General features: G+C 34.5%; 1 protein-coding gene across 1 annotated transcript in view; it reads left to right on the top strand.

The window, feature by feature from the left end:
* The first annotated feature begins 281 nt into the window (after positions 1-281).
* Positions 282-14,653, top strand: part of LOC132181240 (DEAD-box ATP-dependent RNA helicase FANCM) — a 15,633-nt gene continuing 1,261 nt past the window's right edge. The window contains exons 1-22 of the mRNA XM_059594363.1: positions 282-399; positions 495-810; positions 1,482-1,625; positions 2,696-2,778; positions 2,860-2,974; positions 4,371-4,462; positions 4,584-4,638; positions 4,716-4,837; positions 4,917-5,030; positions 6,660-6,853; positions 7,486-7,616; positions 8,392-8,452; positions 8,555-8,625; positions 9,089-9,138; positions 9,204-9,369; positions 9,521-9,648; positions 9,754-10,089; positions 10,172-10,238; positions 11,037-11,699; positions 11,825-12,310; positions 12,451-12,502; positions 12,693-12,839. Of these exons, the coding sequence (XP_059450346.1) occupies positions 349-399; positions 495-810; positions 1,482-1,625; positions 2,696-2,778; positions 2,860-2,974; positions 4,371-4,462; positions 4,584-4,638; positions 4,716-4,837; positions 4,917-5,030; positions 6,660-6,853; positions 7,486-7,616; positions 8,392-8,452; positions 8,555-8,625; positions 9,089-9,138; positions 9,204-9,369; positions 9,521-9,648; positions 9,754-10,089; positions 10,172-10,238; positions 11,037-11,699; positions 11,825-12,310; positions 12,451-12,502; positions 12,693-12,839 (3,644 nt within the window). The 5' untranslated portion in view covers positions 282-348. The remainder of the gene's footprint in view (positions 400-494; positions 811-1,481; positions 1,626-2,695; positions 2,779-2,859; positions 2,975-4,370; positions 4,463-4,583; positions 4,639-4,715; positions 4,838-4,916; positions 5,031-6,659; positions 6,854-7,485; positions 7,617-8,391; positions 8,453-8,554; positions 8,626-9,088; positions 9,139-9,203; positions 9,370-9,520; positions 9,649-9,753; positions 10,090-10,171; positions 10,239-11,036; positions 11,700-11,824; positions 12,311-12,450; positions 12,503-12,692; positions 12,840-14,653) is intronic.

The following is a 14,653-nucleotide window of genomic DNA, read 5'->3' as shown; positions in this document are numbered from 1 at the left end:
ATTTTCAGCAACCCTTCTCTCAATTCATGAATGTAGCAAATATTCATGAAAAAAAAAAAAAAGAAGAAGAATGTAGCAAAGATTTATATAAGGTAATAATCTAGTAGCACCATTTTCACTTGGGATTAAAAAAAAAAAACAAAAAAAAATCCTTGTTGGACCCAGATGGGTTGGATTTGAGCCAAGCCCATTACTTACCCATGCTTAGTGTACATGATCGGAAGACAGCCCACTCAGTAGCTTGCCCCGCACTGCTCATTCGAGCGCACCAAAACAGGAGGGCATTTTCAAAGTTTTGCCGCGAGAACTCTCTCTCTCTCTCTCTCTGTGTCAAGCCCAGAGAGTCCGATGACCTCAACCATTACTCACCAAATCATCGACGAAGACGAAGACGACGACGTATGTCCATTTCCTCTCACACTCACTCTATCTCTCTCTAAACTCACCGTTTTGTTTCTCACTCTTTCTCTTTCTCTTTCTCTGTCTCTCTTTAGGGTTTCGATTGGGAAGCAGCCGTTAGAGAAATCGATGTGGCTTGCCAAACCGCTAAGCCCTCCACTTCGCACGCTGACCAATTTATTTCCCATTTTACCACTCCTGTTTCAAATGCTTCATCTTCTAAGACCAAGCAAAAGGCCGGGGTTTCTCGGCAATCCACGCTCGACAAGTTCGTGGCCAAGGCGGGCCCACCGAGGCCTCAGTCGCAGAATCGGGGCACCGAGTTACGTGATCAAGATGGCGTAGAGGGCGATGAACGGGTGAGCTGCATTGACATTGATGCTGAGGCAGCCAAAACTTGGATATATCCAGGTTCTTTTTTCTAATTCTTTTTTAATTTTTACGTTTATTTTGTGATTGGGCAAATGGGTTAGTAGGTTTCTTGGGAACATTAAGGAAATGGGTTTTGAAGAACCAATTCAAAGTTCGGGTTTTTTCTTTTGGTGATATAGATTTTTGGGTTCTTTTCCCGGGTTCTCAGTGAAGCAATTGGTTATATTATATTGCTACAGGATATCTATATCATCAATCTATCATCAAATCCCTGTTGTTTTGTAATTTCGAAAGTGGGTTATGCTCCTAATGTATTGAACTAACTTAATGATGAAGTAAATAAACTCTTGGTCATATTGTGTTATTGGCGGATCTTGTCTCAATGGGCTATAATAATTCCTTTTGGTTTTGCTGGAGCCATGGATTATAATGCTTCTATTTTTTAGAAAAATTCAAATTTTACTCGTCACAGTTACTAATCTTTTTATTGAGAAACTTTATTTTGTGACTGGGCAAATGGGCAAACAGGTCTTCTGATTTTAAAAACTGGGGCTGTGAAGCACCAGTTCTAGGTTGAGTGTATGAGCTGATGATAATAATATTTCGCTGGATTTAGGATTGTTTTTATCATTAATGCTTTCTCAATGTTCAAGTACTGCAACAATAAGCTTATCTCCTTCTTTTTCTTTTAATTGTTTTGAATCGTGCAGTTAATGTTCCTCTTCGTGACTATCAATTCGCTATTACCAAGAAAGCCTTGTTTTCAAATACATTGGTGGCGTTGCCAACAGGACTTGGCAAGACGCTTATTGCTGCAGTTGTTATGTATAACTACTTCAGATGGTTTCCTGATGGTAAAGTACTCCGTACTTATTATTTAGCCCAACCAACTTCTAATTTGGTTACAATTTATTTATTCTGGTACGAGATAATATTACTTGTCAGTGTACTATCAGCTTTGTCCAATGATGATGCACAAAGAATGCGCTTTTTTTTAATCATACAAATATACGATCAAATTTGTGTTGAAATCTGATTAGTATTTCATAAAATAATTTAAAAATAATTGTTTTGGTTGAAAGTAATTCTTAAAAACTCACCATCTGATACCTACATAAGGAAAGCAAACTTTTTCTACATTTAATTGTCAATATTAATTTTGGAGGCCATATTCTAGTTGGTTCCATCTCCATTTAGATATTAACAAACAGACTACTTTTTTTTTTCCAAAGAAAAACAACTTTTTTTCTAAGATATCTGATATATCTTAGAAGTTGATTTTGTTTCTCTCCTCAATGTTTGGAAGATTGATTTTGAGATAATATTTGGTATGCTACAAAACATTTTAACCTTTTCATCTCCCCTAACCCTTCCGGGTAGACAATTTTGTACTTTCTCATTGTAAATGTTGGAAGAGCGTTTTCTTTTCATTTTGTTTTTTTAATTTTAAATATTCCTTTGTAGAAACTCTATGCTGTTAGAGAAGATCCAAATGGATTGTGCATCTTCACTTGTTTCTTGGAACATTTAATGTTATTTCTACAAGTTTCTTAGCGTTATTCCATATCCTAATAAACATTTAGCTGGCAAAGCTTTGTTGGGTAATAGAGAGGTCAATGGGTCACCAGCCTGCAGACTTGGGCAAGCCAGCTTCCGGTCGAACCATTATGAAATCCCAGTTCACATATGCTTTCCAAAATTTATTGATGTATAGTTTAGTTGCCTCTCTCTCTCTCCCTCTCTCTCTCTATCTATATATATATATGTTTGCAAATTATATGGACAAAATTTTCATTTGGATTACATGAACCCACATATGCTCTAGTTTCTTGTTTTGAGCATTTTTTTTCGAGTTTATTTTGAAAGCTTTACTTATCAAACATTGACATCTATGTTTGCCTGCTGCTTGGCCTTTCCATGGCAGGGAAAATAGTCTTTGCTGCTCCTTCTCGACCCCTTGTCATGCAACAGATAGAAGCATGTCATAATATTGTGGGAATTCCTCAAGTAAGATGCTTCTTCACTCAACATAGTGACTATAAGAATAATTTACACATTTTGAGAAGATATGTTTCAAACTGATTGCAGGAATGGACAATTGATATGACGGGTCAGATAAATCCTACAAAAAGAGCATGCTTCTGGAAAACTAAACGAGTTTTCTTTGTTACTCCACAAGTGCTGGAAAAGGATATTCAGTCTGGTGAATTTCCAAACTATACCTTAATATTTTAGGATTGCTGAAATTGTTAAGGTTTACTGTAACATTGAACTGTCATGGAAAGGCATTTCCTGCATGTAATTTGAATTTAGAGGCAATAGGGTATTTAATATTCTGAAATTTTTGTTAGTACCCCCAGTTGAAGATTTCCTTCACCGTAGGAAGTACTGAAAGAAGCTTTGGTTGGAAGTAGTGCTTCTCAGTTTATGGAGAAGATTAATGAAAGAAGTTCAGTTTTCAATATTTCAAGAAAGATGTTTATTAAGTACTTTAATGTAAACAATATTTTTAATATAAAAATAAGTAATGTAAAGGCCAAACATCACATAAGAAAACACCCTCATGGATTTTCCCCTTTTATTTTCTTTCTTTTTTCCTTTTTTCTCATGGCAAGGACTCATGAATGACATAAAATGTTGGGTTTGTTTGATAAAACTTTTTAGAGGGCACTTTTTGGTTGTGACATGACATATAAGTGAAAATAGTTTTGAGTATTTTGTGTTTTGAGTTGTTTGTTAATGCTTTTTTTTTTTTTTTTTGTTAAAAAACAAAAAGCAACCCTAAAAAGCATTGCTAAACGAGTCTGCTATATCTTGAGATGTTAGTACTATGTAAATATTTCATTGCTTTCTCTATTTTTTTTAATAAAAAAAATCAAAATATATTTGATTTTTAGCCATGAATTCCATATCTTCCTTCATGGCATTTAACCAGAATGTGGAGTGATCTCCACTCATGGCTTGTGAAAATGATTTTGGATCATCCTTAGGCCCAACGTGAAAATCAGACTCTTAGAGGTATACAACATAATCACTAGGGATTGCTAGTCTACTTATTCTAGAGGATCGATCTTCTTAATCCTACTTCCTCTGCATTTGGAAGAGGTTGAGTAGGTTCATTCTATACTTGTTCTTCATGAGTTGGCTGTTTTGAAATTGATTGTGGTTCAAGGTAATCAGTTTGGATTTCCTTGAGCATAATCAAACGTTCTTTAGATGAAGGAGCTTCAATCAACTCTTGTGTTTAATGATGTTCGATTAATGTCATAATACTTTTAACTACCAGAGTATTGCCTCAAATTCTTTCATTTTGTCTTCAAATTTGATTTTATAATTGCTCAATCTTGGTGTAAATTGAGAAAATCAATGAGTGGTGTAAGTCTATGCAGGTAACTTCTTTATTTGTATTAGTACAGTTTCAATTGAATGATTAGTTACTTGCACTTGGACTTAGAGTCTCTGAAATTAATATTTTGTTTTTTTTTTATCCCAAACCCTTTTTAAGTTCAGCATGACGCCTTAAACCCTTGTCTGAAGTTATTTCATGTGATATCATTCTGTTGTATCTTCTTATTTGCTCATGAAGTAAATTGTCATAGGCACATGTTTGGTGAACTACTTGGTCTTGTTGGTGATTGATGAAGCTCATCGAGCATTGGGAAATTATTCTTATTGTGTTGCAGTTCGTGAGGTGTGTTGTTCCATTTCTTTCATTTTTTAGTTATAATCATCCCCTATAAAGGCTTTGGTTCAGTATGTGTTTTTGGATATTGTTACTGGTCTGAGATACTAATGATCCTCCAAATTTTTAGTTAATGGCTGTACCAGTGCAGCTGAGAATATTAGCGTTGACTGCCACACCAGGATGTAAGTCACTAACATCTACTTGGGTTCTATAAAGTTTCAAAAAATATTTGATGCTTACGTTGAATACAATTTATCAGCAAAGCAGCAGACCATCCAGCTTATTATTGATAACTTATATATGTCAACACTTGAATATCGTAATGAAAGTGATGATGATGTCAGCCCCTATGTGCACAACAGGAAGATAGAGTTAATTCAAGTATGTATATTTTGTCCTTTTTGGAGTCTTTTCTTCACATAAGTGTATAGATATAACATTTGGGTTGCAACCTTACTAGGTTGCAATGGGGCTAGATGCGGTAGAAATAAATAATAAGCTCTCAGAAGTACTGCGTCCAATTGTTGCCAGGCTTTGTGCCATTGGAGTTCTCCAGAATAGAGACTATCAAACGGTATGGGTTCCATATATTGTAATTATTTTAATTATCTTTTGGGAGACTGTTTGTTTTGCATTTCTTTTTCAAATGATTATGCCATTAAACCTTGTAATGAATGTTCTTGTTGCAAGTTCTGATTAAGTGTCAGGTTTAATTCATTTTCTTGGCAATTGAGGCATTATGAAAAACAGACTCCTTGTCTATGTAACAAGGAGATTTCCATTTTAGCAGTTTTACCTTTTTGGCCCCATGTCTGTTTGTCACTGCTTTCAGACTAACTCAGGTAGTAGTGAACTTCTTACAGTTTCGGAGTTTGAATATCAATACCTGTTTCATTTTATCTATAGCAGCTTCTTGGGAACTCATCAGCTGAATTAACATCCCTAAACCTCTCATTGGATAATGCAAGCCCAAAACAATCTTTGAATGCTATAAAAATAATAATTTTGGGTGAAAAGAACTCTTAAATGTTTTTGTAGTTTACAATCTCTTTGTACAGCTCAAACTAACATTCCTTGAATGGATGATTCTGTATGTGTTGTTGTTGTTTAACTGTCATTGCATGCTTATCTCCCCCCACCAAAAAAAAAAAAGTACAAGAAAAACTCTTATTGTGTCCCTGTCAGAAATGTTTTAGAGCTCACAGGCCTGTGTTGAGCTTAAGTGTTAAATGCACATTGATCGTCATCTTTTAGGAAGGCTTTGATCAGCTATTGGTAGAGTTCATTGACCGTGGTACTGCATACAAATATGCTGGTGCTTTTCAATACATCTGTAAAGACATGGGTAGATTAAGTAGCTAACCTGACAAATTTGATTTAGGGTTAAGTTGTAATCTCCAGATTTGGAGAAAAATTAAATACAAGAAAACTCTTATTGTGTCCCTGTCAGAAATGTTTTAGAGCTCACAGGCCTGTGTTGAGCTTAAGTGTTATTTGCACATTGATCGCCATCTTTTAGGAAGGCTTTGATCAGCTATTGGTAGAGTTCATTGACCATGGTACTGCATACAAATATGCTGGTGCTTTTCAATAAATCTGTAAAGACATGGGTAGATTAAGTAGCTAACCTGACAAATTTGATTTAGGGTAAAGATGTAATCTCCAGATTTGGAGAAAAATTAAATACAATTTATTTAAGCTCTGGGTTTATATTTACTGGTCAAGCAGATGCTATCACAAATTGATGAGGCTTTTTGATGTTCCCTTGGAATATGATGGCCTCATACTAATTTACTTAGCTTTTGATAGAAATAATCTGCTCTCATGATCTATATTATATTAAACAATCTGTCATGAAAAATTGGCCATTGGAAAAGGTATCAGCTGTCCTGTAAAGGGTCATGAAAGCTTTGAAGATTGCTCAAGAGAACTTGGAAATGATTCTAAACCATCTTTATAGTGATAGCTCCCTAGTTTCTTTTTATTCAACACATCTCTGGAATTATATATGTTGTATTATGCTTCAAACAAACTGTATTCCAACCAGAAATCATTTTTAAAAATTTTCTCAGTTGTAAATCTTACCTCTGAGAGTTTTGCGCTTCACTGCATCTCTTTTTTGTTAATGCTCAACAGACCATCACATTCTCTTTGGTCTTCTTACACATCCTCTCATTCTCTTTCTCTCTTTGGTGGTTGACAGTTGAGCCCATGTGAGTTACTTAACTTGAGGGATAAATTTCGTCAATCACCCCCGCCAGACCTTCCCCACATTAAGTATAATGAAGTGGAAGGATATTTTGGAGTTCTTATTACTCTCTATCATATTCGTAAGTTACTCTCAAGCCATGGGATTAGGCCATCATATGATATGCTTGAAGAAAAGTTGCGACAAGGGTATATTCTTGTGCACCCTTCATTTCTGCACTGTCTTTATAAGCTGACACAATATCTCATAAATTATACTTGCTCATTTTGAGTAATGCTACTCTTCACACTCATTTCACATCAGCTGACGTGATGTGTTTTAAGTGGCTTTCCTTGTTAGCCACTTTAAAAAAAAAAAAGGTCACTTAAAACACGCATCATTTGCCAGTGTGAAGAGTAGCATTGCTTGCTCATTTTACATGCTTGTTATGAACTTATCAATCTATTCCACAGAATCCTCTCCAATGAATTTTCTGTTAAATATTTTGACTGCTAAAGAACATGGTTTCAATTGTCATTCAAGTGCCAAAAACTTTCAGTTTGGGTGGTGCAATTTTTGTTGCATCCAGGCTCAGAGTTCCAATAGATAGGACCATTATGCTAAAAACAGAGTAGGTTCCTTTTCAAATTTTGATTTTGAAGTTTTAATTTCCATTCAAGTTGAAGGTTGATATTCTCCATTGTCCAATTATATAGTGAATTGCACACAGAGTTTATGCAAATCTTCGTTTTTGAGTTGATCTAAAGAATATCTTTAACTGGAGTTTTAGTTAAATGGGCCAAGTTTTCCTATATAAGCATATTTAGCATTGTGATTGCAGGTATTTTGCGAGATTTATGAGTAAAAATGAAGATATTTGGAAGACAAAGCTCTTAATGCAGCAAAGCTTGGCTCATGGTGCACCTAGTCCCAAATTGTCAAAAATGTTAGAAGTACTGCTTGATCATTTCAGTATGTGGCATATTATCTTACTTCTATGTCCCCAAACTGTTGGACTATTTTGTGCTCTTGGCTGCCTCTTTGTACTATTATTTCTAAATTACATTGAGAACTTGATTGAGTCCGTATAAATAGTGGCGGAGTCAGCAACTTTTTTTTTTAGGGAGGGGGGCTAGAAAGGAGACGAAACAAAAAGTTCAAACATTACATAATACAAAAAAGGATCAAATGATATTCTTAATGCATTAATGTTGTCTTGTAACTAAAAAGGCGTCCACAAAAGTATATCTTGTCAACTTGGACATAGACATATACAAAAAAACCCCCAAAAATTTATAAATTTCCTATCACAGTGAGGCTTGATGTCAAAATCATTTAGCTCAGTGAACCAATTGCTGGACCAACCTGCATGCAGTAAAATGAGAAAATTCAGTAAATCAAGGCTTAATCTAATTCGTTGTACTTTGTTTATCTTTAAGTGATTTTATTCGACTCTGGTTGTAATCTAAATCATTACTCTCTAAAATTTCATTCACCATAACAAGTTTGTTAAATTCTTCGTACTCTCTTAGGTTTGGAGATATCTTCATTATTGGCAGTGTGGAACTTCACTTGGTTGAAATGATCTCTTTTCAATTCGTGAACTATAAATGCCACTAATAATTCACAGAAGTTTTTGAGATATAGTTAGGTCTATATTGATAGGCAAGCTTAAATCTCAAATTTGACTGAGCTTGAAAGTTTTGTTATTTGTTGGTTAATGTGACAACTATAAATATGGTTGCAGAAACGAAGGATCCACGAAACTCAAGGGTTATTATTTTCTCCAATTTTAGGGGAAGTGTCAGGTAAAAGAGATTAATTTGTGTTGTTCAACTCGGTTATGATGCTTCCAGTCTATTGTGTATTTCTTAATATTTTTTTCTTGGTCATAATATACAAACATTCAGGGACATAATGGAAGCACTGGCGAATATCAAGGATTTAGTTAGAGCTACCCAGTTTATTGGCCAAAGCTCAGGTACCCATCATAGATTGAAAAGATGTTAATTTTGGAAGTGATTATTTCAATTGCAAAATTGGAGATCTTCTATGTTATTGAAGTTATTAATGCCTTTCTCCCTTGCCACTTGGATCACCTACCTACACCCATGTTGCATGACAGGGCTCAGATGATACGATGGGTGCACAGATTAACATTCACTCGCACACACATAGAGACACATATCAGTATATGTATATGCATATTTTTGTATGCGTGCATGTGTCCATGTTTGTTTCAGTACTCCTATATCTGTTACCAAGCCTATCGCTCCGCTACATCCATCATGGCTTCTTCACCTTCTCTCTTTTATTATTTCTTTCCTTGTAGTTATATTCTTCATTTATTTATGCTAAAAGAAAACATCCTACCATAATAGGCGACAAGTTTACTTGGTATGTTAATCTTTTGTAAAATATTCATAATTTGTTATTTCTTACAGGAAAAGCATTGAAAGGCCAGTCACAAAAAGTTCAACAGGATGTTTTGGAGGTAAATATGATACTCTTAAATGATTTTCTTAGCTCTTTGTAGTGGCTTACTTTGTTCTCCCACAGAAATTTCGGGCTGGTGGTTACAATGTTATTGTCGCCACATCAATTGGTGAAGAAGGACTGGATATCATGGAAGTCGATCTTGTTATATGTTTTGATGCTAATGTGTCACCGTTGAGAATGATTCAGCGCATGGGGAGGACTGGAAGAAAGCATGATGGACGAGTTGATATCCTTTTTGTAATTTGGATAATGCATTGTATTGAATAGGCTATTTGTAAGACTAATACAAGCATGCATTTTCTCTTTTTACTTCTTCCAGGTTTCAATACCTTTACAAGTTTCTAATGCCAACTGGAGTATTTCCTTGACAGTATTACTAGTTTTAGCTTGTGAAGGGTCAGAATTGAAGGGTTACATGCGAAAGCAGGCGAACAGCAAGGCAGTTAGAAAACACATGCGAAATGGGGGGATGAATAGCTTTAATTTTCATCCTAGTCCAAGGATGGTGAGATGTTTTAAAAGACGTTTATTTTTTAATTATAATTTTGCCTCGACATATAAACTCATTTAATAATACTGTTATTATAGTTTTTTCCCCTTTTCTGGGCAGATTCCTCATATTTACAAACCTGAAGTCCAATTTATTGAGCTGTCAATTGAACAATTCATTCCTCGCGGAAAGAAAGTGAAAGACGATCATGCTATTCAGGCATCTGTTTTGGAAGACAAACTAACGGTTGCTGAGACTAGTTTAATTGCCAAATATTTTCACCCTACTGATGCAAATACATGGAGGCCATCTCTTATTGCCTTTCCTCACTTCCAGACATTTCCATCCAGAGTGCATAAGATAATGCATGCACATAGAACTGGGATGTTGATTGATATGATGCAATGTTTGCAAGGACTAACCTTTTCCCAAGACTGCAAAACCACTGTTGTTGAGGTTCTATTTGAACTTTTTGTGCTTTAATATTTCTTTTATTGCATTATACTGTTCTTCTTATTCGATCATGTGATGGATTTAGGATGAAGTCTTTCTGGGAAAGAGCTTGGTGGTCAACACTGCTGAACTACATGACAATGAAACAAAAGGTAATGTAATATCTATTAACTCTATAAGAGTTGTATTGCAAAAGGTTGGGGGTATTCGGAAAGCATTCTGGTGTTAGTTCACTTTTGAGGATGGTTGAGATCATATGCATTGGAACACTAAGGGGGAAAGAAATCTTTGTACTTATACATTATTTGATTTCAGTTAGAAGCTTAGCGTTTAGGTACATTTACTTATGTCTTTTTGGTTTCAAGTCCCAATGCTCATAACATTCGAGCTGCAGTGTATTTCCTTATTCCCTAGTTAGAAATGAGCATTTAACATTTATAATTATGTTTCTCTGCAAATAATTTAAAAGGACCAAAAGTAAGCTGCTCAAATAATTACATCTGTATGTAAATTTTTTACCCTTTTCTTTATCTCCCTACTTTCAAGTTATCCCACTGTTTATGCGAATAGATATAGGCATTGTTCATATTCTCGGAATCTCGAATCAAGTTGCATCCCGAGTCTGTTACTCTTTTCAGCCAAAGTCTGAGTGGAGTTTCTGAACCTTGAATCTTAACTTATATAATGTGTTGTTGAATCATAACATAATAGTGGCCTTGGATCTTTGTTTCTGTTCCTTTTACTTTTTCATTCTCCCAAGTCCCAATGTTGCAACTTACAATATCATTGTAAATATTAGCTTAGCCATGCAAAAGTTGTATTGTATTGTTATTTCTGCATTTTCTTTGTTTTGTTTGTGATATTGAATGTCCAGAACATCTATTCTATTACTGAGCTATAAATATCAGTAGTGTTTGATGTAAATATATATACCTTCAAATATTGTGCAGGTTTGCCAGCTTTTGATAATTCTCCAAAGATAAGATCACAAAGAGAAGTATTGGACTCTGAAGTATCACCTAGGAAGATCATAAGAACCAAAGAGAAGCGTATTGTGCCTGACTTTTGTAGGGAAAATCCTCCCGTGCACTCCTATATCTTTGGTTCAGATTATGTATCTGTTGATACTTTTGGAAAGGTCTTGATTTTATCAGTCCCTTTACTTCCTCTCAAAGAAGGGTCACATTCTAAGTGTACAATTGCAAGCAGTACAAAGTCTCTGAATTCTTTAAAGCAAGATTCTCGCTATTTGAGGACTTGGTCTGAAGGCAACAAGGAACTAGTTATGCAAACTATGGCTGTTGTAGAAATAACTTCTCCAACAAGATGCATAAAGGACGAAACTTTGCCAACATCTGGATTATGTGACTCTGATGTCCAGCATGAGAAGACATTGGATGAGTTTGAGAATAGTCCTGAAACACCACCTTTAAAGGGAAATCTGTCAAATGAACGAGCTAGTGCTGGTGAGACGCCTGATGTTGTGGAAATCAAGGCACCCTTGCCTCTGGATGATGAATGCACAGATGAGTCCAGAGATATTGAGCTTAGTCCACGACTGACTAATTTGATTAAATGTGGTGTTGTTCCCGAGTCCCCTGTCAATGATAGAGGTCTGCATTCTTTTCCAGATCTTAAATCATTTTATCTTAGGTTCAGGGACTGAAAAACTTTGCTTACATTAGAAATGTGTACAGGGATTAAGAATTTTATGATGAAAGAAATTGGATTTTTGCAGGGCTTCCAAATGGTAAAAAGAAAAATGAGTTTCTTGTTCCAGATCTTGTTCCACCTGCCCAATCGCCAACTGAATTGATAGTGAAGTCTTCAAGTCCAGGAAAAAATGAGCAGGGCATTATGGAAATTAGCAACTACAGAAGAAATGGCTCTGTTTCTCCCATTAATAATGCAATTCAAACTCCTGTACTCAAGTTGAACAATAATGCCAGCATAACTGGTCGTATATCCACTTCTCCAGTTGTTGAGGAAGCCCAAACTCCATTTGCAAACTTGACAAACAATAGCTGTAGCAAAGATTGGCATTTAAGTTCTGGAGACAAGTCAGAAAGTGTTGAACAGAGGCGCAAGTTTAAAAGGTTGCGCAAAATTGGAGATTGTGGAAGTAGGAAAATGAAAAGCATAAAAGAAAATCTTCTTATTCCAATATCAAATCTTGCCAGATCATTTTCTAGTCGCAGTCCTATCCAAAATAAGCATGCCAGAGGTATATTGAATTCCAAGGCTGATGCCTCTAGTTGTCTGTACTTTCCAGTGTTGAAATTTTCTTATTTTTCTGATCTTATATTTTCTCTTGAAATTGAATTGAGCTGTATACCTGTACTTAATACTTCTTGTTGCATTCAGGTAAAAAGAATCCTGTTAAACATGCCAGAGCCTTCATTGAGGAGGAGGCTGAGTAAGCTCTTTTGCAGATAATTGAATTAACATCACACCTTTCATTTTGTCAACAACAAACACACACCCCCCCTCCCACACTCCACCACACCCCCCCCCCCCCCCCAAAAAAAAAGAAAATAAAAAGGAATACTTTCGATTTAATGTTTGAAGAATGGCCATTCTGATTTATTGTTTAATGAATACCTCAGGGTATCTTCAGACGCTGATGTTTCTGATGATGAGGAAGATGAGCAGGACAATGGTTCATATGATAGTTTCATAGATGACAGGATCAATCCAACAGCAGCAAGTAGTCCATCTGAAAGTTGTCGAATCGACATGATGGCAATTTACAGGTGTTTTTCTCTCTTTCTGAGCATGTGTTTGTTGGGGTTACCTCCTTGGTGGGTGGAGGCAAGGGGGACTACATCCTTAGGAACATGAAAGTATATAACTCATATGAGCATAAATATTTTAAATCTCAATAGTTTGGAGAATACCACAAATGCATGATTTGGTGATGGTTTAAAATATTCTCCAATTTTTTCTTTGTTTGACAAAATCATTGACCGTTGATCAAGTAACATTTAAATGATACACTGATAGTAGTCCAAAAAGTTTCATTATTTAAGTTATGTTGATTATTTTTGAAAATTGTAATTCATGTTTAACTCGAAGTTGCGTTCTTGGTTTCTTCCACTGCATGTGATGTGCATGAGTTGCATATCGGTTTCCAACGGGGGACACCTACAAGTTCTAGAAACTTCTATAAGGAAAGTCCTATCATTCTAACAATATCTTATGACCTTATTTACAAATTTAGATAATTCAATCATGAGTCTAAATAAGTACATTTTGTAGCATATATATACATTCAAACATATGTACATATGTACACACAAACACACACGCACACATATAAATTGATTACACACACATACATATGTACATGACTATATCAAGACTGAGTTCACAAAGATTCAAGTTAGATGATTACAAAAGGAAGATGATTCCCCCTCATCTTTTAACTACTTAAAATGTTCTTGTTACAAAGTTAGAAATATTATTAAAATACTAGCTTATAACCTGCGCTATGCGCGGGATTCTTCATTATAATTTAATTTTAAAATTTAAAAACATCATTTTTTATTATAAGTTAAAAAAACATATAAAAATATATCACCTATTTAAATTAAAAAAAATAAATTTTTGTTCCTATAAGTATATATGATTTAAAATGAATAGTATAAATAAAAAAAATTAGCAAGAATAATACATGGATTATAATATAGTTAATGCAATTAATGACATGTGGATTATATTAAAATATAATTAACGCAATTAATGAAGCTAATTAATGACCGGTTTTATATATATATGACGTCTTTTTTTTTTTTTTTTTTTTGAGAATCCTAAACTTATTAATATACATATTAAATTGACTAAACGTATTAATAGATAATAATTTGATTTATATTATTTGTTGCCTTATTTGATTCGGACATTAATAATACTTAATTTATTGAATAATTTCTATATGAAAAACTCTTGAAATATAATTAACGCAATTAATGACCGGTTTTTTATGAAAAAATCGGTTCACTCTTAAAAAACCGGTTAAAAAATTATGCCTTAAAAAACCGGTTTAGCCTTTAAAAAAATGGGTTCACGCCACATGTTGCAATTCTAGACTACCTCTAAAGAGTGATTTAGCTTTTATATATATATTTGATTAGTAAAAAAGAAGTTATATTAGCTTATACAAGCTGGACTTGTTTAATAAACGAGTTCAAAATTTTGTTCAAATTTAGTTTATTTAATAAACTAATTGATTTTGTATTGAACTTATACGAGTTGAGCTTGAGCTGTTCATGAATAACTTGGTTTGTTTGTAGTCATATGCTTCTCTGCAAAATTTAAGAAAGAAATGGGGTGTAGGACTGCTTTTGTCTAGTTAGTGCATATACATGATGGAAATACAAGAGATTTTTTCTTTAGATCTTAAAGTAAAAGCGCATGGTGTCTGTTGCTTATTTGTCTATGCAAAATTTGAATTTAATTTACATCATTTCCTACAAATTAAAATGAAGTGTGATAGTGCTAGGAAAGGAGGTCTAGAAGTTAACATTTTGGTTATTGGTTTACAATGAAATTGTTTAAAGTGGCTGTT

Source organism: Corylus avellana, chromosome ca5 (assembly GCF_901000735.1).
Source record: "Corylus avellana chromosome ca5, CavTom2PMs-1.0".
Classification (NCBI taxonomy): domain Eukaryota; kingdom Viridiplantae; phylum Streptophyta; class Magnoliopsida; order Fagales; family Betulaceae; genus Corylus; species Corylus avellana.
The sequence above is the reverse complement of the archived record's forward strand: the minus strand, read 5'-3'. Positions and strand labels throughout refer to the sequence as shown.